Source organism: Lissotriton helveticus, chromosome 11 (assembly GCF_964261635.1).
Source record: "Lissotriton helveticus chromosome 11, aLisHel1.1, whole genome shotgun sequence".
Classification (NCBI taxonomy): domain Eukaryota; kingdom Metazoa; phylum Chordata; class Amphibia; order Caudata; family Salamandridae; genus Lissotriton; species Lissotriton helveticus.
In genome coordinates this window covers 127,716,253-127,743,115 of record NC_136072.1, presented here as the reverse complement: position 1 = coordinate 127,743,115, position 26,863 = coordinate 127,716,253, and the positions used below count along the sequence as shown (strand labels likewise).

Here is a 26,863-nt window from a genome sequence, read left to right as displayed (position 1 = left end):
TATACGCCCTGTTGTGCAGGCATCCTACAGGTTAGCCAGCAATTACACCTAAAACATCATTTTAGTATCAGTTCTTTTTTATCTATAATTTTCAAAGTACCACACTGCTGGAGAGTTTGTACACATCAAAGCTACAGTTTACATACTGAATGGTTTATGGTATTAAATAGGCTTATTGCTGTCTGTGCACGTGAATGACCCAGCTAATTACTCGTAATCTTTATTACTATGAATCCTGGTCTTCTTCGACACAACACAGAGGTGTCTACCTACCCAAGCAAAAACAATTATAGCTATACTTTCAGCCTGCCAACATGGCTTCCCCTCTGCACCAGATTTGTCCTGTTGTTCAAAAGAGGAAGCACTATGAGATCTTTTACTGGTGTACCTGGGCAAAAGACTGATAACCATATTGTGGTAATGTGTAGATTTTGTATTTTTGTTTCACCTAGACTGGGATATGAGTATCCATGGATACCCACGAGTGGCAGCTGCTCGCTGGAAGCAACAATGGGGCGGGGGAGAAGGGGAGCGGGGAGAAGGCGGTCCCAAAGCGCCGTGGTTTGGCACGCAGACAGGAGCTGGGGGCCTGGGCATATTCTCCTCCCAGGCTGTAATGCAGCCTGGGTGGGAAAACGGCAAAGTGTGCATGACTTTTTGGCCAGCACGAGATGACACTTACAGAGTGTGCCCACCACTCCTCCTCCTGCTCTGAGGCAGAGCAGCCCGCCCCACCCACATATCTGCCTCAGTAGGAACACATAAAATTATAATAACATTGTTATTATCATTTTATTTTTCCATTTTACACACTGCGAAGAGCAGTTGGGTGAGGCTCCTCCACCTTAGCGGAGGAGCCACCACTGATACCCGGTCTTCATGATGAACTTTCCTTCTTTGGAATAGACGTTATTTTTGGTGTCTTCTGCTTGTGTTTAGTCCCTTTGTACCTGTCTCATTATATTGTCATTCTCTCTTTATTTGTCTATAGCCACATCTTCTTTTCTTTGTTCTTCTCTTGTTTCATTTTCCACTCTTCACAATGCAACATGTTTCACCACGTTTCTTCCTTCTATCCACTCCTGGGGAACTGTTTTTAATGTGCTCAAAGTGGAAATTACACCTACAGTACTAATTACATCATTAAGGTCATCAGGGTATTAGTAACATGAAATAGAGACTCTGGTGGCCTTGAATGGACATTGTAGTGGAGCGAATTGTAAGAGATTGTGGTGAGTGCAGGATGAGTGACAAGAACCTAAAGGTTAGGACGTCTCCCATGGTTTGTCGGGAGTCAGGACATACCCATTGATGTGAGGTGGGGGTGACAAGTGAGATTAACATGTCCCTAGTCAGCAGATTCTTAACTGAGGGTTTGCAAGAGAAGGCAATCCTGGGACTATTCTTATGGATAATGGGTTGCAACTGACTTTAAAGGAAATAGAGGTCTTTCTGGGGATATCCCATAAAAGGTGTGCCTTATATCATCCAAAAACAAATGGAATGGTTGAAAAGTTCAATAGAATGTTGAAAGAAGCTGCTCATATTGCTAAGGAGGAGGGAAATTATTGGGTTCAGGAAAGATGAGGAGTATAGTTTCAGTCCACATTCAACAATGGGGGTGAGCCCCTTTGTATTGCTGAAGAAAAGGCCTTACATTGTGGTTTCATCCTCCTTGGGTGGGAAACTACTGTAAGGGCAAAGGGAGGCCTGGTAAGATAATAGGGAAAAAACAAGAAAACAGAAGGACATCTACAGGGTGAGAGAAAAGAGCAGTATGATAGTCACAAGGCAACCAAGCCCATGCTCATAAGTGTGGATGTTCTTGTTATAATAAAGCTGCAAGAGTATCAGAAGACCGTCTCACTTTAGCAAAACTTACAAGGTAACTGAAGGGTTCAAAGGGGCGGCCAAATTGGATGATGGTCGTATCTGGAATTTTAATCATATTGTGGTAGTGGGGAGAAAGTAATTTATATGCCTTTGCTTTGTTAAAGGAGGAGATATGTGGTAATGTTCTAATTTGGTATCTGTGTTTCATCTATACTGGGAGATGTGTATCCATGGATATCCAGTCTCCATGACAAACTTTGTTTCCTTGGAATAGGTTCTGATATAGAATTTATATTGTTTGTGAGGAAACTGTAATGGTCAGTTATGATGAGCAGTTGAAGGTGGTGGCTGAAGTTTCTTCTAAGGAATACAACTGGAGATATTTTCACCTATACTGTGTGGAGTTCCACTTCATGGGTCCAAGATAATACCAGATTTCACACATATCATAGTTCTGCTGGAACAGGGCAAGTGGGAAGTCGAAATTACCATGAAAAATACCAGGATACAAAGTAACTCAGATTACGGATAAGTAAGTGGATCAATACCCACTCGTCCCTCTTATTTGTCCCCATCCATGAGTAAGGATTTCTACCCAAGCAGAGATATTCAACTACTAGAGAATGCATAAAAAACTTTAAATGCAGGTTCGATAATTTAATTATCTCAAAAGAAAAGATGTAAGTCAATTGACTTCTATTCTTGTTTATAAATTGAATTCAAGACACATGAATCAAAATTTGATGATGTAGTGTCACCTACCTGTAAATTATAATGATTCATAAATGTGTGGGGGGATATTCATGTAGCATATTTACACACATCATTCATTAAGTCCCTTCTAAACAGCACCAGGATGTTGCTATAAATTAATTAGCTTTACTCCGAGCCTGGTCCAAAAGGTATCTCACCATTTTCAGAAAGGAAAACATTATTGTTTGCTTCATGTAAGTTCTGCTGAAAAGTGATGCAGATGGATCCACATCTTTTGATGGTATTCCAAAAGTGACAAAGAGATTATGTACGTTCCTAAAAGAGGCTGCCCTAGAGAGATGGACAGGAAAGGCTCAGGGAACATCTAGCATATGTAATTGTTCCTTAGGGGATGATGGAGATGGAAAAAACACAGGCAGCACAAGGTCCTGAGAGCTATGAAAAGATGATAGAAACTGAGGAACAAAACTCAGATCTTGACGTAATACAACAATATCCCGAAATAATTGTCTGCAAACTTAAAAGATCCCCCAACTTTCCTATTCTCCTTCCCAAAAAATAGCTACTGAGAATAATACCTTATAATCAAGGAATTTTAAATCTGATAACATTAAAGGTTTGAAAGGTGAGATTGTACCAACAGCAAATCCAATAAAGGAACACCCCAATGTATTACCATTCTTTTTAAGGAAAAGCTTTTTAGTAGCGACCTAGCTAAATAGAAATAGCTTCCACTTCAGCTCTGTCTAAAGGCTCTAATGGTTGCTTATGAAGGGCTGTACGGGAGAAACAGAAAGAGTACAGCATGGTACAACCAACGGTACCTCCGCTCCTAATTTCAACATTTTCTGTAGAACTCTCTGGATTAGAGAAATTGGAGGAAACGTCTAGAGAAGACCCTCTGGCCACTGGAAAAACAGAACATCTTCTCCCATGCCTATTGAGATGGAATCCACGATTAGAAAGTTTGATCAATGGTTAAAAATATTCCAATCCTGGAGAACTGAATATCTGGACTTTATGAAGAAATGGAGATGGAGAGAGAAAGTGAACGAATGTGGATGGAAAGATCCTGCTGAGCTGATCCACAGATCTGTTGCCTCTCCCCGGAAGATATACCTCAGACAGAAAACATATGGTGGTTTCTGCCCAGTAGCAGATCTGCTGACCTAAACCTGACAAGGCCTGGATCTTTGTTCCTCCTTGATGACTAAAATATGCCTGAATAACCATGGTGTCTGTTCTAGTTTGGACTGCCTGATCTCACAAAGAAGAAGCACAATGATGCAGTTGGACCGCTTTTTTTTCCTCCTTCTAATTCATCCACTGACTCTAAGCTTTCATGACCTGCAAACTTGTGCCCACCCCAGGGAACTGGGATTTCTTATGACAATCATGGGTAGAGAAGGATTCAGTTGCAGACCTCTGTCCAAATTGTTCTCATTAAGCTACACTGCAGTGACTGTCACATCTGTTGTATTGATAACTCCAGTAACTCATAATTCTGAGCCGTTGAATCCCAAGAATGCAAAATATGGTTGGTCTAGGGATGGAGATTTAGAATGCAATTCCACTTCAACCCTGAACCACTCCCATGCTGAAACTGTCTTCCTCCTAAGATGATAAGGATAAGAGCCATTGCATTAGAGTTTGTTTTCTGGAGACAGGAAGAAAAACGTTGCTAGATCCGCACAGAAATGAGCACTGATAAATTGCAAGTCTTGTTCTAGTATCAGTTCTAAACTTTAGTAATTTGTGATAAATTCATACTTTTTGAAGATTTGGCAGACTTGTTGAACCTCTTATGACAATATTCCAGGCATTGGAATTCTTGTATTCCACTGGAATGAATGATAGCTACCAAATGGTACTAAGATTTTTAGTAAAATCCATGGGGCCAAAGTGAGACGAAAAAGAAGAACATTACTTTGGTGAGCGCTAGTGAGGAAAATCTACTTCCAGTGAGATTTATCAATGTGGTCGATCGCATTTCTCAACACGGGCGGTAATTGATGGTTGTGACCACTCGCGTTGAGAAACCTTCTGTTCGCGCTGAGAAAGCTGCTGCTCAAGTAGAAAATCTACTAGAGCAGCAGAAAAAGAAGCGGTGCTCTCTTGCGATGCGCATGGTACCTTTTACAGTGGTTTTACAGAGCAGGACGAACACACAGCACTGAAAATCAGTGTGAACGGCGTGACCAAATGCATTCTGCCACTTTGCAGAACTCCGCTTAGTGCGACAGAGATCTTGGTCACTTCGCGGAGGTTCACGTAGCGGAACTCACGAACTACGCCCAGGCCTAAGCAGGAATAAAGTTGACATTTTTCAAACCTAGAGCTAGTCTCAGATTCTCAGAAGCTTTCTGAACATGGAATAGAATTAACACAAAAAAATCCTCTCTCATTGTCTGGGACTGGCATGAATGTTTTCTTCAGCTGAAGATCTTGAACGTCTTTTGTCAGTGTCTACTGTTTCAACTGACATGCCATCAGGATGGTCTCTCCTCAAAAGATATCTGATAGAAGATTGAATTAAATTTGATAACCATACTTAGGAATGTCCTATTGGCCGTTCACATCCTTCCTCTGTTCTTGCAGGAAAAAATATTTCTTCTTTGCACTGGAAAATATGGATGTAATGGGGCATGATCATGCTATAGGGGGCTCGGTGCTTACTGGCTGACAATAGAATTTGTCAATTGAAGGGGCTCCCTGGCCATGCTTCCTTCCACAAAAGAACTGTGCAGCATTTTTGTTAGTGAATGATTGTCCAAAGGCTCTTTTGTTTCCACACGGATCTTCTATTTGATTGTTAAATTCAGTTCAACTTGTAACATTTACAAAGAGGAGTCAGTGTGCACAGCCCAGAAGTGATATCTTCAACTATTATTAAGTATTTGAATTATGAAACATAATTTTCCTTGGATGGGAAACTAAAATAAACCCAACTTGGAAACAAACAAAAAAAGGTGTATAAAACTTTATTGAACTTGACAAAATTTCACATGAGAGATATGAACCAGTGCCCTGGGGATAAAGCCCACGTTTATGGGGATGCGATCTAGTTCATTTAAACACACACTCTGGTTCGGAGAGTGATACCCAGGAGCACAAAGAACTATTTTAATTACTGGAGAACCCTAGCTGTGCACGCACTATTTCCACTAATTATTTTAGGTGTGTAATCCACTTACTCCGACTAGAAGGAAGGGTCGCTACTTGGACAGGGTCACTGCCAACCAAAGACGCCCTTTTCTAACAGACACATTTTCTCTAAGATGCTGCGGGACTTCCACCAGTTCGGAACCTAGAATTAAATGCCCCCAGGTGTCCTCATCCTCAAGGTCCTTGGCCTGATCTGTGTTGTCCATTTGAGGAAACTGGAGGCCTGGTGGATAACCTCTAGCCCTGAATGCAGCAGCCACAGCCTCCTGAACTGGCAGTTGAATGCCCCCAACAGTTAGTACAGCTTCAGGAGGTTCAGCTGGCGGGCAATTATTTTGCAAAGGAGAGGAGGGGGTACATATTTCTTGTGTTTCCTTTTCCTGCAGTACTTTCTCAGTGCTCTATACTATTTATTGTCTGAAAAATTATGCTGTCTCACATACACAAATACACAAGATTCCAGTTTCCCGCTTTAGATGTTGCCTTTGGACTCTTATAAGGTATTGGGCTAGTAGGCTCACAAAAGCTCCACCATTTTAAAGTCAGGCAGTGGTCACCTTTTATATTTAACATTTTAAAAATCCTGATTAAACAAAATGGGAGAAAACCATCCAGCGCTTGCTCCCATTTCACATTAAGACCATGACTAGTGAAAGTGTGGGATATTGCGGAAGCAGGACCAGTCCTCCAACCTAGTACTTCCAGCCTTTGAAAACCTACTAGAGCAGTTCTTCCAGATGAATGCATTTGGTCAGAACTATAAGATTTACATAATACATGGATTGTTAAAGTAGATCTCCTTTCCTTGAACGAAAACAAGTATAATACAAGGCTCCCGAAAGCAGATGTAAGCCAACAATATAAATTCTGTATTAAAAATGTTTTTCTTGGATAAATACAAGTTTAGGTGGATTTCTTGATTGCATAGAAACAAAAACAGGCACATAGTGCTTCTTAATTTATATACTTCAGGGCAATAGTGGTGCACATGTGAATCCATATGAGGATGGTGAAAGTATAGTTATAACAGTTTTTTGCTACATTAGTGTGGACAACTCTGCGATTTCAATTAATTGCTCCCTACATGAAGACTACGACCAGGAATATTGATGAGGAGGTAATAAATATCACACAATGTTTCTTTGTGTTCCTTACATGCTACTAGGTAGGCAAATATGGCTTATATTTCTCCTATAAAGTTTCTTCTTTTATTCACTTGATTATTCATTTATATAAACATGCTTCACATAGCCAAACTCCATCCTGGTGAGCTTTGGAGTGCTGTCCAAATTGAATACAAATAAAAAAACATGTAATTCAGGTGCAATATATCGTATTACATAATGCAGAAAACACTACAGATTGTAGAGTGGTGCACAGTTACTTTGGTTCGAAAATATAATGTTTCACATTGCTTGTATACAGAAAGTCGGTTCCACATAAGTTATACAAATTTTTCGAAAAACTCTTCTAATGTATCAAAATTTGCAAAAATATTTCTTTGAATAGTTCATGGTAAAGGAGATATAAAATGGGGTTTGAATGAAAAGCATCTGTCAATTTTAACAATAATTCTGAAAAATAAAATTGGATCGAAACAGAAGTGAAACATCCTCTTATTATTTTACATATTTTTCGGACCAAAATCCAAGCAACTTGAACTTTTGCTAATTTTTCAAAAATAAGATTTTTGTACAATTTTAGGAATCTCAAAATCATACAAATTGGTAGTGTGATTAACATTTCACCCAAAAAGTGACAGAGTACATTTCTAGAAATGTAAGAAACTGATGTAGGACTTGAGATGGATTCCTTGCCTGTGAAACATTCTTTGGCATTGAGAAGACTCCTTATATGTCAGGTCAGATGTGGATATGCACATTTGTAAACAAACTACACATTTTTAGAAATTGCTGTTTCAAAATTTATTGACAATGCCGCATCTACCACTGTTGGGAGCCAAGGGTCCTATCATGGTCAAAACCAACCCACATTTTGAAACCATTACCATCAATGTATCTGATTCTCCATTGCCTCATTATCTGGTAGAAAACTGTAAATTGATATCACAAATTGACCCAACTTGCTGAACTTCCAAATAGGTTTTAGGACTATAACATTATATCTTAAGCAATGACGCTCATCATAGCATGTCTTCATAAGATGCTTCAGCATATATCGAATAATTTAGTAGTCAATTTCAAACCATAAGAGGGCTAACAACACTCAGACATCTAGCAGACCCTTTGCATCTTCTATGCTGGTTGCAAGGAAGACAGTAGGGGTGTTACTATGTGTATGGACTATCACTGTTTCCAAAATTGAACCAGTAATTTGCGCTCCTTATGATTCACGCGTTCAACTGTTCTATAAGGTGTTGGGTTATAAGTCCCTTGAGGAAAGTATTCTGTGATATCCTGACTCACTGTGATTCATTTTTGGCCTACTCTGAGTTTCACACTGCAAAACCACTGCAAGTTGCTCAAGTTGTTAGGCAGAGTGATAGACTTGGCCTGAATTTAAGTATACCAAAGACTCCTTGTCACCTTTAATGAAGAGTTACTACTGACCCTCTTTATTTTTTGGGGAGACTGATGGGTGGTGGCATGGGCCTTTTGACCTGTACACTTCTTAGAGGTGTAAACTGGGCCCCCCAATAAAACATACATCTGGTTTCTAATTACCATTACATTTGGAGACATGCTCTTTATGAACGGTGTCTTCAGAGAAAATCATACAGACTTTTAGAGAGAGGTGGATTTCAGAGTTTACAAGTTGTTTATGATGCCTCTTGGGATCTTGACATGGAAAAGTCTATCGGCCCGATTCACAGAACTAACTTAAGACAAAATCCTAAACTTACTACTTTTGGTATTCACAGAAGTTAGGATTTTGTCTTAAGTTTGTCTTAAGACAGACTTAAGACAGACTAAAGACAAAATCCTAACTTAAGTCTGTCTTAAGTCTGTCTTAAGACAAACTTAAGACAAAATCTTAACTTCTGTGAATACCAAAAGTAGTAAGTTTAGGATTTTGTCTTAAGTTAGTTCTGTGAATCTGCCCCTATATCCTTGATAGCTATCCAAGTACAGTGTTATCCTGTGCATATACCCCTGTGGATCAGCTGGACAAGGGTAAAGCAGTCATGGGCGAACCACGCACAATATGTCCTCACCTCCCACAGTTGCTGTCATGTATAAAATTGTAGTCACATGTTGTCCTGTCAGCCACCCCCACCCAGCAGAGTTGTGAACTGCAGAGACTCGTGGCTGATATGAAAGAGGGTGGTTTGTGGTACCAAAACACCAACATTTGCCACCTCCCTTGGGATTGCAGAGATTGGACAGAGAAGGGGGGGGTGAGACAACAGACCATTATTCACAACTCCATTGCTTATGAAAGACTAAACTCACTCTGAAGTTAAAGAAGAAGAACTGGGTTTGGAATCTTGAATTTTTGATTCTTAATATTATATATGATTATCCATTAAGTAATATAAAGTTTGTTTTCCACTGAGTGGGTTTCAAGTGACATAACATAGACAGAGGGAGGGAAACTTGGTGTGTTTGGTTTGAAAACCTCCTGTTATTTATAATTAGCCATGTTCAATGTCATATTGTGCATGCTTCTCTCCATAAACACCTTTGGCAACTTAAGGCCTTCATTCACCCTGATCACCATAATCCACTAAATATTATTTTAACAAACAAACAATAACTTGTGTCCAGACAAACAGACCACCCCCTCCCATCACTTCCAGCAGCATCTTCCTCTCCCACATTTGAGAAAGTCTACATGAAGGACTGTTTTGGAAAATTGGAAAATCTGAATACCTTTTGATGGTCATCAAGTGAAATTTGCCAAAAGCTGGGTAGTGAGAGATGAAATGTCTGTTTCAGTAACTGATGTTTTGATTTTCGTCTTTAAGATGGACGTCGTGTGTTGTTGCCACACACAATGTGTCGTCAGTGTGCACGCCCCGTGAGGAGAACCAGCGAAGAGCTACAGGCAATCCTACAACATACCCTTCAAAAATTCAATGATGAAAGCGACCATCCCAGCCATTTTAAACTGGGTGAAATCACCAAAGCAAAAAAGCAGGTGTGTATCCCATGGTTTTCAGGTCTTGTTAAGTTTATGTTCTTTTAAGTGTATTTTGCAAAGTTGACTCTTTTTCTTAGGAATGGGTCCACCTTGATGAGGAAAAGACAGCTGTGTGAAAGGAATACATATTGAGGCAGTAGCTTGATGGAGGAGGGTAAAGAGGCAGGAATATATGGATGCTGAGACAAAAAAAGATGCTGAGCCAGGCATATACTAAGATGGGAACAGAAACACATTGGTACTGACATCAGCAAATACAGCCACTGCAGTAAAGACAAGAGATCTAACCCATAGAGTGAAGAACACCAGACATGGGGTAAGGAATCAAGAAGAACACACTGACTGAGCAGGCAAACACTTGAACAAGGAGACACGAAAACACTGACCTTGGTGGGGGAGACCCATACACTAGGATAAGAAGGCTTACATACTGAGATAGGGGAAACACAGACACTGAGAATCGTAGACTGAACCACCTAAACATTGACACTTTCACTCACTGTTTAATTTATATCGGCGTTTGACATTGCTCAGCACCAGCACTTTGTTTAAGTACTGCCTCTTGCTTAAGAGCGTACACTACATGGTGGATATTCAAATTCTGAGTATCTGGCCAGAGAGTAGCATTGTTATAAATTGGATCTCTAGATGGCAGTGGTATACGCCACAATCCTATTCAGGATAATTCAGATACACACCCTAAATGTACCTGTGCTCAACCTCTGGTAGCTTGGCAAAGAGCAGTCAGGTTTAACTTAAGAGGCAATGTGTAAAGTATTTGTTCAACACAACAACACAGTGAAAACACCACAAAAAGACACCAAACCAGTTGAGAGAAATAGAGAATAGTTTATAAATAAAACAAGACAAAATTGACAAAAATCCAATTAGTAGAACTTGAGATATGATGTTTGTAAATAATAAACTGCGATATTGTGCTTTAAAGTCAGTAGCGCTTACTTAAGGATGCACTAGACCAGGGTAAATACAAAATTTCATGCCGACCGCGATGGAGGCCGGGCTGGCTACAGGACACACACAGGCCTGCTGAAGAAGTACCTTGGATGGAACAAGTGTTGGCATCAACGACTCGATGCATCAGTTCCGGTTAACACAGTGGAGTCCTGCATCGTTGTTGAACCACTTACAGTGCAGGCACTGATCAATCATCAAGCCTCGCAATCGGGACCTGGGATTGGCGCTGCCTCCTCCTCAAACCTCGCAGTCAGGTCCCATGTTGTCGTGGAGCCGCACAGGTATGCCTTGGGATAAGCACTACTTCGGAATCGAAGTGCACAACGTCGCTTCCTACCAGCGCAATGTCGCCACTGCACAGATTTCTGCAGGAAAAAAGTTGCAGAACTCACATTCAAGGCCCAGTACTGGATTGGAACCTGTTGGAAGGGCAGGATTCACAGTTGGCAGAGTCCAGTAGCTGAGACCAAGTCGAAGGAATTCTTTGATTGCCCTGAGACTTCAAGAACAGAGGACAAGCCAGCAAGCCCTTGGAGAAACTTAGCTTCAATGATATAAAGTAGGTCCAGTCCTTCTCACTCCCAGACAAGAAGCAGCAGGCAGCAGGCGAGGACAGCATAGCATATAGCAGAGTGGATGTTCCTCCTGTAGCACAGCAGCTCGTCTTCCAGGCAGAATGCCCTTGGTTCTAGCAAAGTTCTGATTTAGGGGTTTTAGGGGTCTAATACTTATACCCAGTTATGCATTTGAAGATCACAAGGTCCCTGCCTTTCCTGCCCTGGCTCCTAACTCACTATGGGCGGTTTGCAGCTATTTGTGTGGGGACAGGCACAGCCCTATATAGGTGTAAGTGTCAGCTCCTCCCTCCCAATATACCTCAGGAAGGCCCATCAGACTGGTGAAGGACCATCAGAAAGCAAATGTCACACCTCGGCTCTCTCTGTGTGACTCCCACAGGAGCGGATGTTAGGTTCCCAAACCTCCCTTGCCACTACAAGCAGAGACCTAGTTTTAAACCTTGTTTCCTTCAACCACCAGAAGAAAGAGAAACCTCCTGTTACAGTGTTTCAGTCAGAATCTTCCCTCAACATTTGGAATGGTCCTTACTCTGCGCTATGTCAACGACTCGCAGCCAGTGTGGCGGGCGCATCCTAATGGCATGTGTGGGACCGCCACTTGCATTGCCAGGAGGTCCCATTTTCCGGGGGTATGTCCTCCCGCCTTGCTAATGACCCCCTTTGTATGTTCCCCACCAGGCTGCATTAGACAGCATTACACAGCTTGGCGGGAATCATGCAAAGGCACCCAGTACCCATCTGAGTGCCACTCCAAGGCGCTCCGACCAATGACAGCACTGCATTGCAGCGTTGTGATTGGCTGGTGGAAGTCTTGAAGCTTCCTGGTTCTAGGACTCCCAGAGAAGCAAAGGGAAACCGCAGACAGTGAGAGAGGTAAGTGGTTGTTCCCCTATTTTATTTTGTCCCGCGCTCAAACTCCCCGCCATCCCCACCCTAGCCACACCCCTCCACCCTTATTGCCTTCCAGCCACTTCTGGACTCTGGGACAAGGACACACTATCCCTGGAGCATGAACATTTGGACATATAGAGATCAACAATGGAAGGATTAGACATGAAAACTGAGACAGACAGACTTGGTCCATAGATTAGGGAAACATAGACACCGGTCAAGGAAACAAAGATGCTTGAAAAGTGAGACATTAGTTGTTTGTTAAGAAGGCATTGACAACTAAACAGAAAAGTGTGTTCATGACCACATAGAACCATGAACTATTGTACAGGAAGAGGCAGACACAGGGGCAGGAAGACACAGAAACTGTGACAAGGAGGACGGCTCACACAAGTGGACTGTAAAAAGACAGCCCAGACACTGGTAAGTGGAGATGCAAAATAAACATAGTAAGAAAGAGAGGTATAGTCATAGGGACAGCTTTGTATGCCTTCATAGAGAAGACTAAACTGACACAGATACCAGGATATGGAGATAACAACATGCACACCTTGATAGGAACACAGGCCCAGGGATATATTGCCACAGACGTGGCATTAGGATAATGGTCAGTGGACAGGAGCTTCACTGCACCTGGAGAGTCATATATGGGCACTTAAATGGGGGCTGTTGGAAACAAAGATGGTAAGACATGAACAGTGAGTTAGGCGGGCAATGACTGTTGGATAAAAAAGACCTTGGCAAAATTGTGGAGAACTGTGCCTTTTATTTTACATAATATTACCATGAAGGTCTTGTCAACCATGGTGAAGTTTTTTTTTCATTCCCAACCACTATGCTTTCATCAACACCCCAGCATTCCACCCCTCACAACAGCCTCACTGAAGATGCTGTCTCATTTCAAGAGGTTCCTTTAAGGGAATCAATTGACTTACAGAGGATGACAGTGACATTGGAATGGAGAAATGTTTTAATGGACTTAGAAATGGAAAATGCTGGCATGAACACTAGGCAGCGAGATACTGACACATGACTTAGATCGACCAGACCTGATTACCAGAAGAAGTGGGCATGCACATTTGCTAGAGGGATATCAACGATGAGGCACAAGACAGTGGCCTGTACACTGTGAGATGTGGACCCACAATATGGGGACACTGACTCATTTAGGCATTTATACACTAGCAGTCCCACACACACACAAACTTACTTACACACTCACCATGAGTGGTAAATACTAAAAAACAAAATGGTGTGGAGACACTGATGCACAAAGCCACACAAAGGGGTGTTAATAATCCATCATTATGATGAATTTCTAAAATGGAGAAAGTCAGCCTGGTGAAACTTCATTTTCAAAGATAGGCTCAACCTAAACCTTTTGCCAGAACTACTTTCCTCAGATGTAACCACAGAGACACCATAATCTACATGGAGAAATGGGACCCCAACACTGACACTGGGACAGGGAACATATAGTCACCGGTACAAGGGGTTCCTGACTATGGGACAGTGGACAACTACAAAAACATTTGGACAAATTGCATCATCCTCTCTCACCCAATGGCAATGCTTGCCTCTACCTCTTCTAATCAAACAGTCAGTTATAAACTGGAACCAATCACATTGTTCAACACAAAACCAGTCCCAATTGTATAAATGTTCTGACAGTAACAAATGTGTAAGAATTCTGCATGTGTGACTATATTCACAGCTACACTAGGCTATAACAATGGCAGAGGAGTGCTTAATTGAGCATAACTGGACATTATAACCATCCTTGCTTCACAGAGGCAACTTAGGGAGAGTAGTTGGCCTAACGGCTAGGCGGTCAACCTCGAATCTGGGGAACTCGGTTTGAGTCTCGGCAATGACGCTGAACATCCTGTGATTCTGGGCAAATCACTTAATCTCCCTGTGTCTAACAAAAAAAAATGAATGTGCCCTCATGTAATGCAACTGGTGCTATGTAAAGCGTTCTGATACCCGATTCCGGTCAAGTTTGTGCTATCTAAAACTCTGTAATATAAAAAAAAAAAAAAAAAATGTAAAGCTCTGCCTAACATGTGACTGGCCCTGCCTCCAATAAATCTGCTTAATGGGGGCATTTGCTTATAAAGAAATCGTCTGCTATTTGAACTGGCCAGTCAATCTCTGCTCTTGGTTGCCTGTGACTAAAGTATAGTTACCATGAAACTGCAAATTTTACTAGGATGAATGGGAGCACAACAGCACAGGATCTTTTTTTCTGTGGTTTGTAGATACTCTTCAATAATATTGTTTGTTCAGTATTCTTATTTGTAATGTTAACCCCTTCGGCGCTGATGACGAGCTCAGCTCGTCATCAGTTGCGCCGCTTGCACGCTGATGACGAGCTGAGCTCGTCATGTAACGCGGCTTTTTGAAAAAAGCCGCGTAGCGCAAAAATCGCCGCAGCGCGCATGCGGTTAAATAAAATAGATGTTCTAAGTGACAAGGACAGTCTGGGTATGACGAATCCACATTTTAAAGAAGTTTATAATTGCAGTGTTTTTCATATATTTTATCAGTTAAATAACCGTGAGAGGGCCCTTGCAACACCGGGGAACCACGATTACCGACAGTGAACTACAGTCCTGAGGCTGCAACATTTTTGACAGTGCTGCCGTGGCACTGACAACTTTATTACGAGTTTCCTCACAGTGACCTTAACAATGGCAGTGAACCCACTATGTTTAAGGTGGTGGTGAGAAAACAAAGGTGGCCTTTTTGCTTCAAGGGCTGTGGATGCATGCAGGGGGCACATGGTCTACCCCCTGTGTGCCTGCATGCACTTTCTGCACTGCATGGACTTTACAGTCAATGCCATACAGGAACGCCTTTTGATGTTCCCATTGCGGTGGCACCGCTGTGGCAATGACAAAGGATCACACGCCAGACAATGAGAAAACTTGTGATCTGGTGGGCAGCTGGTGGTTGACTTTGGTGATGTGGGTGGTGGCATGCCACCCTGTTCCCACACCACCAAAGTCGTAATCAGCCCCTTAGTCCTCTCAATAGTCCTATCAAGGGCATCAGAAAATCCCTTTCCAAAGAGAATTGTATGGAAAGCTCACATTAAAATTGTCAGGAATGTCGAGAAAGTGATATTGTGCACATGGAATAATGCACTACTTGTAGAGAAAACATAGTGCAAATGCTCTCTTGCAGTGGCAATGTTGTAGTGGCAAAAGTATCCCCTACAGTGTTAACATACCTTGTGCATCTAAGTGCCATCAGAATGTCCTGTTTTTAAAAAAAAACTCACCAGGCAATGCGTTTTGCTCCCATGAGCAGGAACTTCTTCAGGGAAATTTTTTTATGGGCCAAATATATAGGAATATGTACCAACAGTGGTCTCTAAAATTGTATATAAAGAAAAGTTAAAACAGGGAGAAAAACATATTTACCAAAGAAGTAAATCTCTAATAGAATTAATACTATAGCTGCATGTTGGATTTATCAGCAGCCTTTGATACGGTCGATCACGCCACCCTGATCGACCGTGTCTCAGCCATCAGCATCAGACACAGAGCCAAAGCCCTCCTGTCCTCCAACCTATCCAATCGGACTCAGCTAGTAAGGTCGGCGATTTCAACTCCCCACCATTTACGCTCCCGTGTGGTGTGCCACAATGATCATCACTGAGTCTGACCTTATTTAACATATATGTGTCGGTCCTGGCGAGGGTTATCAAATCTACGGGATGGCTCTAACATCGTACGCTGATGATACACAATTGGTGCTAGCAATACACAATGATGATGGGGCAGTTGCGGCAACCTTTCAAGAAGGAATGTTGGCCATCAGTGCTTGGATGGCTAACAATTGCCTCAAATTAAACTCAGACAAGACGGAAGTGATGATCTTTGGTAAACTCTCCCTTGGTTGGTCCCCCCCATGGTGGCCAGCCAAGCTGGGATCACCTCCGTCCCCCGTCGCAAAGGTCAGAAACCTGGGTGTTATGTTTAACGACTAGCTGTCTTTCACACACCAAGCCAACGCAGTTGTCTCCTCATACTTCTACGTCCTTAGGATGCTAAAAAAAATCCACCATTTCTCCAAATCAGTGCTGGTAGAACTCTTATCAGCACACTGGTAATGTTGAAAGTTGACTACTGTAATGGTCTCCTAATCAATGCCCATGAAAAGATCCTGAGTAAGCTACAACTGGTGCAGAACGCAGCCGCAAGGATTCTATCGGGCACCCCCAAGTTTAAGCCGATATCTAAGGTGGTGCGACAGCTCCACTGGCTGCCCATAAGAAGCAGAATCAAATTCAAGGTGTTATGCATTTCGTACAAGGCAACCCACAACACAGGACCTGAGTTTCTAAAAAAAGCTCTCAGCTCATACACGCCCAGTAGACCCTTGCGCTCATCAGCAGCCAACCTTTTGACTGTCCCTCGAACCAAGAAAGCCTCATGGGGCGATAGGAGATTCACAGTCGCCACTGCCAGACTGTGGAACATGCTTCCCCTTCATATTAAGACTTGTCCCACCCTGCTAGCCTCCAGGAAACAAGTAAAAACTGGCTCTTCAACCAATAAGTCACCCGCTTCATGGCCTTTCCTTTCCTTTTAGTCCGCAGCGCCGAGACACCCAAGGGTATTTGCCCGTTTTACAAGTTGCTTAATAAAGTAAATGTAAAGTCATACTCAGAGTTACAGCTAACTCTATCCGTTCAGCTCATGTGATGATATTTTTCTCATGAATACATAGATTTCCTATTATTGGAGCTAATGTTTACTGTCACTTTGTTTCAACCGCTCGGTCACACTATGGGATTTTGTTCAGAAAACCGATTAAGATTAGATTTTTCCTTTCCCTGTGGTTCATAAATACTGCTATGTAATAGTGCAAATAATATCATCTATTGTTATTAAAATGAATTCCATGAAATGATGGTCACATGTCTGTAAGTTTTAAATACTTGAGGCAAGGAACATTTATCTTATTAATTTCATATGTGTCTATAAAAGTGGTGCATCACATGAAGAGTCCATATTTGCTTACTGGTGATAAAATATACTGTTTTTAAATTGAGGAAATTCACAACTAACTCCTGTATTATGTCTGTGCCTGATGATTACACAACTACAGAATTCCTATTCTAATTCAGTTTTCAGTTACACACAATAGTGAGTCGTTTTCTCTATTTTGTACTTATTATATACAAAGCAAATTATAGTTTAGTCCTGTTTCAGTAATGTCAAATACAAATTCAGCTCAGAATGTTCCAATTGAAACTTAATGAATGTGTAAATAGTTATCAGTATTTGCTGCTCATCAACTAATTCAGCAGTGATTTGGCATGGTATACCTGTAGATAAACTCAATTATTCAACAACTGAATTACTTTTTGAACAACTGGTTAATGGAGATTTCTGTTTGACATAAAACACAAAGCTATTTATGATCAAATAAGTGATATTGATTGGGATTTCTTTTTGTCTTTCTTCCAGTTTATAAATCTAAGATAGTTGGTTGATCTTTGGCACCATTAATCAATTTTCTGAACATTCTTTGCCTGTGAGGCACCGAATAAAACCAATTCTTAATTTAGGGTTGAGAACATTTTCAGGTTAGACTGGATTTGTTCATTACAAAGTTGTTGCGGTGTTAGGTGTCTAAGTGGTATAAAGTTGTATATAGATATCATCTATGTAAAATTTGTCCATTTTGAATTCAGACAATAATGTGGCATTTTATATGGCTCACTATTGCAGGTGGTGTATGGCTCAATATATGAAATTGAATATTCAGTAAAAGAAACCAATTGCTCCAAGGATGAAATTGCAGGCGTTCATCCAGGTTGTGAAAAAAATGAAGTAAGTGGCTTCTAAATAGGTGTATGTATCTTAGTCTGGATTTTTGAGAAGGCGTAGTGTGAACTGTATAGCAATGTAGTGTTCTTTAAAGATCACACCATAATGCTATTCAACATTTAATAACAGGAATTTTCCCTTAGTTGGCTTAATCAGTTCCAACAATGGTTCTAAAATAACATGTCTATGGTTAGCTTCCTGCTTACCTTGTATAATTTTGTGGATATTTCACTGTGGAGCAAACACTGACTCACAATATAACACACAGCATTGCCCTTTACCGTGTGTTGATTTACATTGTGGTATTTAAGAACCCAATTGATGTTGTAACATATATAAATATATATATATATTACCTACTGGCGGTCGCCAGTAGGTATATATAGTTAGGATTTTTTCTCTATGGGATTTTTGAAAATTCTATGTCTAATAACTTTGGCGTTTGTGGACGGAATTGGCTGAAATTTTCAGGAAAATGGAACATTTTGTTTCTGAGCAGCCACTGAAAATTTGGGGGGGGGGGGGTTTGTCAAGGGGGGGCTGAGAAAAAAGGGGGGTCCCAAAACGTGTTTTTCCCATGTTAATTTCCATAGGGCGGTTGGCCTCACTTTTAGCCCGAACGGCTGAATGGATTTGCACGAAACTTGGCAAAATTGTAGGGACTGGTAGCCCGATGTGCCTTTGCTAGGTCTCAATATATGTGAGCCAGTGGATTTTGAGAAATTAACGTTCAAAAAAAGATATATATCTGTAAGCGCGTTCCGGGTAGCGCTCCGGTTCGCGTACTTGACGCGTAACGGAACTTCGCGTAGCGAAGCTGATTGGCTCTCCGGTGTCTGTCAACATTCTAAACAGTCCGGAGCGGCCGCCATCTTGTCTCTCGGTAGGATCGAGAGACAAGAGGAGGCCAAAACAAAGGGGGAAATGACCATAAGGGGGCATAGTAGATCCTCCCTGACCCCCTAGGTTTGATGTGGAGGCTTTAAAAGGGCCCCGCGGGGCAAAAAAAAAGAAAAGAAATTTTTGTTTTTTTTGCGTGGGGAGCGCCCGGTACGCGCACCAGGAATCGCTCTGGGGAGCGTACTATAAGGAAAAAAGAATGATAGACTTTTCAAATATTGTATGTTAATTGATTGTTTGTTTTGTTGATTTTTTTTATTTCTTTATTTTTTAAGCAATTATTTATTATTGTCATTGTGTTTCAAAATTTAATAAAATGTCTAATATTTCACTGTCTGAAATGTCGTTATTTTCATTGAACATAGCTTGTAATGTTTGAGTGTGTAAAATGTCCTCATTTTCAAGGAGGACATCTACTGATTGCACACATTGCAGTAGTTCTTGGTCCCAAGTTTCATCCATAAATTCAATGTCATTTGGATCAATGATTTCTTGGTTGGTCTCTGCAAGGACAATTTCAAATGAAACTTTCTGTTCGCCTAACATTTTGTCTGAAATTTGCATTAAAAAAATATATATTAGTAGAGATAGGGCACTGTTGGGATTAATTTTAGATAGGCAGTTTTTAACAGTGAATTTATCTTTGGGCAGTGTATAGTATCAGAGTGGAAGTAGGAATATAAAAAAGTGTATGTGATTTAACGTAAGTAAATTCATAATTATACAAGAGAAGCCTAGCTCCATCCATAACTATAACAGAGAAGTCTATCTAAATCTATAACTACTACAGAGGGATAGTATATAACTATCAGAAAAAGTTTACCATATTAACTTAAAGTGCACAATATACTTCAGTTTTTAAAATAACAACTTACCTTTAAAAAGAAGTTGAAGTTATTAGTGAAAATCCTATTGAAATGTACACCAGGAAGTAGTAGTCAAAATGGCTGTGTTTCCTTCTCTTTCTTTATATATATTCAGGTACATAACCAATCAAATGTCAGGTAAAAAAAAATAGAAAATGAAAGTAACATTTTAATTGGTTGTCAATTCCAACACTTCAGATGTGTTTTGTGAAGTAATTTACCTCAGGGTATTTAGAGAGGTCTACAGGCTAAATGGCTAAATGGAATTCCAACCAAATTTGTGAAAATGGTAGGGATTGGTATGTAGTATGAGCAAATCTATATTTGGTGAAAGTGTCTCCAGGGTTTCTTCTATAAATTACTTCCCCACCTTTTTTGATGGAGCGCTTCCCGGTGAGCGCCCCGGTACGCGAACCTGCAGCGTTACGGGAGTCCACCATTTTGTGTTTCGGTCGAATTAAAATACAAGATGGAGGGCAAATAATGTTCAGAATGGGTAGAAGGGGGCACGGTAGACGTATCTTGACCCCCTAGGTTTTCTGAGGGTGGCTGAGGAGGCCCATATGTGCGGAAAAAAAACATTTTAAAAAAAAAAATTGCGCGGTTAGCTTCCGGTTCGCGTACCGGGTAGCGCTCCGGGGAGCGTACTTTGTTGAAAATTTGTGAAAAACGTTAGAGTAAAATAATAATTGTGAGTGATCAGATGTAGGGTAGCTCTGAGAAGAGCTTTTGGGTTTATGGTACATTTAGGTACTTATAAGTAGGTACCAATGCACAGTCTTAAATTCAAAATGAAAACTCTGTTGCCCTCATCTGAGAAGTGAACTCCATCTCCTCTGTAGATATCTTGCATGTAGTAACGCAAGTTATTGTTGTACATGGAGCCCATTCCATGGTCTCTCATGTAAGCTGAAACAGATTTGTTTACATGCTTCCTCGACTTCTCAATTTGTGGACAAAATTGGTTCGACCACCTCCATTTCTGTCTTTGGCATATATTTGAATATACCAAGGCAGTTTGAGGAAAAAGTGCCATCAAGTGCTCAAAGGTGTCCTTTAAAAGCATTTCCAGACCTACACCAGTCAAAGTGCCCAAGTCATTACCTCCACAGTGCAAAATTAACAGGTCAGGTTTAGGCAAATGCATAAAGGTTTTCACCAATGGTATCAATTGGTGACATTTTAATCCTCTGTGGCCAAACCACTTAATTTCCACATCTTGTAAATTGAGGTTAGGTAAATTTCTGTTCTCAGCATACCTTTGAGCCCAGTAGATGTAACTATGTCCAACAATCCAGACAGAAAACATGGTGAGAGTAGGTTCTGCTGCAGTCAGATGAAGTGTGGCAATGAAATGGTAGTTGGAAAAATAAGAGTTTAAAATGGAAAAAACTGTGGAGTTTCTGTGTTAAAGAAGCAGTAGCAGTGATTGGTGGATTTTGGTTGCTGAAAACAGAAAGTTAGGGTGCATGGATGTGTTGTTTGAAAGATGTAATTTGAATGGTCAAGAAAAAATCATTTAATGAAAGATTGCACTGGATACGCAGGTGCACTGAGAGTTCAGAGTTCAATTGAAACATTGTTGTGTGAACTTGCAAACATGAGAGGTCTTTCAGGAGGTGGTTGCTATGCAAAAAAGGCAGAAAGGCCAGAGGGGGGAAGGGTGTTGATTTGAAAAAAGTGAGGGAAGAGTTTTGATTGGGTGACATGAGAGATATGTGTGATGAGTTACAGCATTTCTGTGCTTTTCATAGCTGCAGACTCTGGAGTGCATACCTTTTGCTCTGCTAAAGACAATTTGGTGTGTTTCTGAGACTGTTTTGAAACTCATAAAGTATTTGCCAAGGTGAGAAAAGATTCATTTAATTTAGGTAGAGAATAGTATGGTTTAGGGAGAAAATTATGAAGAAAGTTGTGTATTTAAAATGTTGCTTTGTGTCAAGTGTTTTACAAATAGATTTTGTTTGTTTGTGTTACATAGCCATGTTAAAAGTGATGCAAAAAAAGTGCAAGGGTCTTACAAAAATGCTTTCATGTGTCTTAGGGTATTTTAACTCACTTCCCCATGAATGTATGAATATAATTGCTTTACAAGATGTGTTTAAAAACGTTTTTTGAAATCAATTAGGTTTCTTGATATGTACTACTAGAGTTTCATAGGTTGCTTGGGGCATATTTTCAAGGCTTTTGACTTCCTTTGATGTAATTTTTCCCATTTTAATTTAAGACCTTTCCCTGTGGTGCAAGGTCCTTGTAAATATGCCCCCATCTGTGCTTGGCAAATTTAGATTTTAATTCTTTGACTAACATAGCCATGTTAAAAGTGACCCAAAAATGTTGCAAGGGCCTTAAAAAAAACGCTTTCATGTGTCTTAGGCCATTTTAAGTCATTTCCCCTTGAATGTAGGTATCTAATTGATTTAGTTGATGTGTTTAAAAACGATTTATGAAAACAATTAGGTTTCTTGATATGTACTGCTAGAGCTTCATAGGTTGCTTGGGGCATATTTATAAGGCCTTTGTGTCTCTCTGATGTTATTTTTCCCATTTTAATTTAAGACCTTTCCCTGTGGTGCAAGGTCCTTGTAAATACGCCCCCATCTGTGCTTGGCAAATTTAGATCTTGATTATTTGACTAACATAGCCATGTTAAAAGTGATCTAAAAATGGAGCAAGGGCTTAAAAAAAACGCTTTCATGTGTCTTAGGGTATTTTAAGTAACTTCCCCATGAATGTATGAATATAATTGCTTTACAAGTTGTGTTTAAAAACGTTTTTTGAAATCAATTAGGTTTCTTGATATGTAATGCTAGAGGTTCATAGGTTGCTTGGGGCATATTTATAAGGCCTTTGAGTCTCTCTGATGTTATTTTTCCCATTTTAATTTAAGACCTTTCCCTGTGGTGCAAGGTCCTTGTAAATACGCCCCCATCTGTGCTTGGCAAATTTAGATCTTGATTATTTGACTTACATAGCCATGTTAAAAGTGATCTAAAAATGGAGCAAGGGCTTAAAAAAAACGCTTTCATGTGTCTTAGGGCATTTTCAGTCACTTCCTGATGAATGTAGGTATATAATTTATTTAGATGATGTGTTTAAAAACGATTTTTGAAATCAATTAGGTTTCTTGATATGTAATGCTAGAGCTTCATAGGTTGCTTGGGGCATATTTATAAGGCCTTTGAGTCTCTCTGATGTTATTTTTCCCATTTTAATTTAAGACCTTTCCCTGTGGTGCAAGGTCCTTGTAAATACGCCCCCATGTGTGCTTGGCAAATTTAGATTTTGATTATTTGACTTACATAGCCATGTTCCATACAGTTGTAACCTTCTGCGTAGTCTTTGATATGCTAGACTCCATCTGCACTATGAGATACCTAGGCAAAGGAAACACAGGTGATGTGATTGTGAAATGAGGAAAAGAAACTCCACATTTTTCAATTACATGACATGTGTTTCCTAAGTTTACGAATGACATTGTGCAGATGAGGTTTAGGTCTGTCCACGGACACAGAAAAGGTTTGGCCTTTGTTCAAGAGTGAAGTGGACATGACTTACTTCATTGGTAGGCCTTCACATGTATTATCTCCTCTGTACTCTTCAAAAAGCGTAAATTTCATCTGCAACCCTGAGTAGGCCTCACCTCAAACAAACCTCTGGATAGGCCACACTTTATCGTCATCCTGAATCAATCATTTAAAATGTTAGGGACAGATTTATGATAGGTGTAAGCTTATTTTGCGTCACTGTGCGTGACTTTTGTGACGCAGCGGCGGTGCAAAAGATTTGCTATGTGGCGACATATTTACAACTTGATGCATCTAGGCAGATGTGTCATGCTGTAAAGTCCCGTGCCACATGAAACCGATGCAGCAGTGATGCAAAAGATGCACCATGTTGCAAGACAGGCCTCATTTCATCTCCAACAAGATAAGAAGCTGAATCTTCTGTAAATGTGAAAATTGTTGTATACACTGCTCAACTTATGTGTACTCTTTGATATGCTAGAGTCCATCTGCACTATGAGATACCTAAGCAAAGGAAACACAGGTGATGTGATTGTGAAATGAGGAAAAGAAACTCCACATTTTTCAATTACATCACCTGTGTTTCCTAAGTTTACGAATGACATTGTGCAGATGAGGTTTAGGCCTGTCCACGGACACAGAAGAGGTCTGGCCTTTGTTCAAGAGTGAAGTGGACATGACTTACTTCATTGGTAGGCTTTCACATGTATTATCTCCTCTGTAGTCTTCAACAAGCGTAAATTTCATCTGCAACCCTGAGTAGGCCTCACCTTAAACAAATCTCTGGATAGGCCACACCTTATCGTCATCCTGAATCAATCATTTAAAATATTAGGGACAGATTTATGATAGGTGTATGCCTCTTTTGCGTCACTGTGCGTCACTTTTGTGACGCGGCGGCGGTGCAAAAGATTTGCTATGTGGTGACATATTTACAACTTGATGCATCTAGGCAGATGTGTCATGCTGTAAAGTCCCGTGCCACATGAAACCGATGCAGCAGTGATGCAAAAGATGCACCATGTTGCAAGACAGACCTCATTTCATCTCCAACAAGATAAGAAGCTGAATCTTCTGTAAATGTCAAAATTGTTGTATTCACTGCTCAACTTATGTGTACTCTTTGATATGCTAGAGTCCATCTGCACTATGAGATACCTAAGCAAAGGAAACACAGGTGATGTGATTGTGAAATGAGGAAAAGAAACTCCACATTTTTCAATTACATCACCTGTGTTTCCTAAGTTTACGAATGACATTGTGCAGATGAGGTTTAGGTCTGTCCACGGACACAGAAGAGGTCTGGCCTTTGTTCAAGAGTGAAGTGGACATGACTTACTTCATTGGTAGGCTTTCACATGTATTATCTCCTCTGTACTCTTCAACAAGCGTAAATTTCATCTGCAACCCTGAGTAGGCCTCACCTTAAACAAACCTCTGGAGAGGCCACACCTTATCGTCATCCTGAATCAATCATTTAAAATGTTAGGGACAGATTTATGATAGGTGTATGCCTCTTTTGCGTCACTGTGCGTCACTTTTGTGACGCAGCGGCGGTGCAAAAGATTTGCTATGTGGTGACATATTTACAACTTGATGCATCTAGGCAGATGTGTCATGCTGAAAAGTCCCATGCCACATGAAACCGATGCAGCAGTGATGCAAAATATGCACCATGTTGCAAGACAGGCCTCATTTCATCTCCAACAAGATAAGAAGCTGAATCTTCTGTAAATGTCAAAATTGTTGTATACACTGCTCAACTTATGTGTACTCTTTGATATGCTAGAGTCCATCTGCACTATGAGATACCTAAGCAAAGGAAACACAGGTGATGTGATTGTGAAATGAGGAAAAGAAACTCCACATTTTTCAATTACATCACCTGTGTTTCCTAAGTTTACGAATGACATTGTGCAGATGAAGTTTAGGTCTGTCCACGGACACAGAAAAGGTCTGGCCTTTGTTCAAGAGTGAAGTGGATATGACATACTTCATTGGTAGGCCTTCACATGTATTATCTCCTCTGTACTCTTCAACAAGCGTAAATTTCATCTGCAACCCTGAGTAGGCCTCACCTCAAACAAACCTCTGGATAGGCCACACTTTATCGTAATCTTGAATCAATCATTTAAAATGTTAGGGACAGATTTATGATAGGTGTATGTCTCTTTTGCGCCACTTTTGTGATGCAGCGGCGGTGCAAAAGATTTGCTATGTGGCGACATATTTACAACTTGATGCATCTAGGCAGATGTGTCATGCTGTAAAGTCCTGTGCCACATGAAACCTGCGTCAGTTTTCATATAGGTGTTTTGTTGCAAGGTATGCATTAATTTGCATGAAAGCCCTGTAAAAGTAACACAGTGAAATTTAGAAGATTTCACTGAGTCAGCTTTATAGCATTGCTGAATCAAATCCGTACGCCTGTTTGGAACAGGCATAAGAAGTGATGCACCATGCAATGTGAGGCTTCCTCCTGTGCATTGCAGTAGACATGTCGCGCTTATGACGTGATTCCTGCAATGTGCTGCTTTTGCGGCACAGATGCGTGACGCATCTGTGCTGTTTTTGCTCAATGGTGCTCCACATTGTAAATGCGGCACACTATGGGTGGCAGAGCAGCGGTGCACATTAACTGGTGCATCCGTGGGGATGCGCCACTTAGCATAAATCTGCCCCTGTACATTTAAGTATGAGCAGGGGACATAGAGTCGGTGAGGCTTATCCAAGGTTAAGAAGAGATGAGTCCTGTTCACTGAAAACTTGGACATAGGCCTCACCTCCTCAGCATCGCTGGACATGGCTAAATAATAGCTGCAAAATGTTACTCTTGTTAAACAATTTTACTATTATAATCTCTGAGATTTGTCTCTTACTCTGCAACATCTCATTGTTGTTCTCTTTCTTTAAAGATAACGACAACATCAACCATGAGTGACAATCAGCAATCAGTTGATCTCGACCTTATCATTGAACTTGTAATTGAAACGTCAGTGGAAGTAGATCCCTTGGATGATTTAAATCCTGAGGATGATGAAGAACATGATGAGGATGCCGTTTTGTCAGAATTGTATGACATAGGGTGGGAAGCTGACCTGCTTGAGCCTATGGAACTATAAACATTTATTTTAAAAATTTACAATAAATGAAAAGTAATAATGTAAACCGTTTCATTTAAAATTAAACACACCTTCAAAAACAGGTTATGTGTAGTGTCTTCAATAAAATATTAAAATATGCTCATAAAATTAGATCAGATTCACATATAAAACAGGACAGGTAAAATGAAGAAGAATTCCATTTCTTTTCTGATATTTGTGTATTCTAAATTTGCCAAAGCACTAAAAAATATTCTATGTAAAAATGTCAAGTAGTGTGTTAAGTTTTTGATGACTGTTATTGATTTACTGTTTGGTAATAGTGGTTAATAAATTTTTTTATTATATTTTACCACAGATTCA

At 40.5% G+C, this 26,863-nt stretch overlaps 1 protein-coding gene across 2 annotated transcripts in view; it reads left to right on the top strand.

The window, feature by feature from the left end:
• Positions 1-26,863, top strand: part of LOC144792047 (T-kininogen 1-like) — a 207,062-nt gene that overhangs the window by 137,957 nt on the left and 42,242 nt on the right. For both annotated transcript variants that reach the window (XM_078666910.1, XM_078666909.1), the window contains 2 exons: positions 9,641-9,813; positions 18,008-18,109. In XM_078666910.1, coding sequence (XP_078523036.1) covers positions 9,641-9,813; positions 18,008-18,109 — 275 coding nt within the window. The remainder of the gene's footprint in view (positions 1-9,640; positions 9,814-18,007; positions 18,110-26,863) is intronic.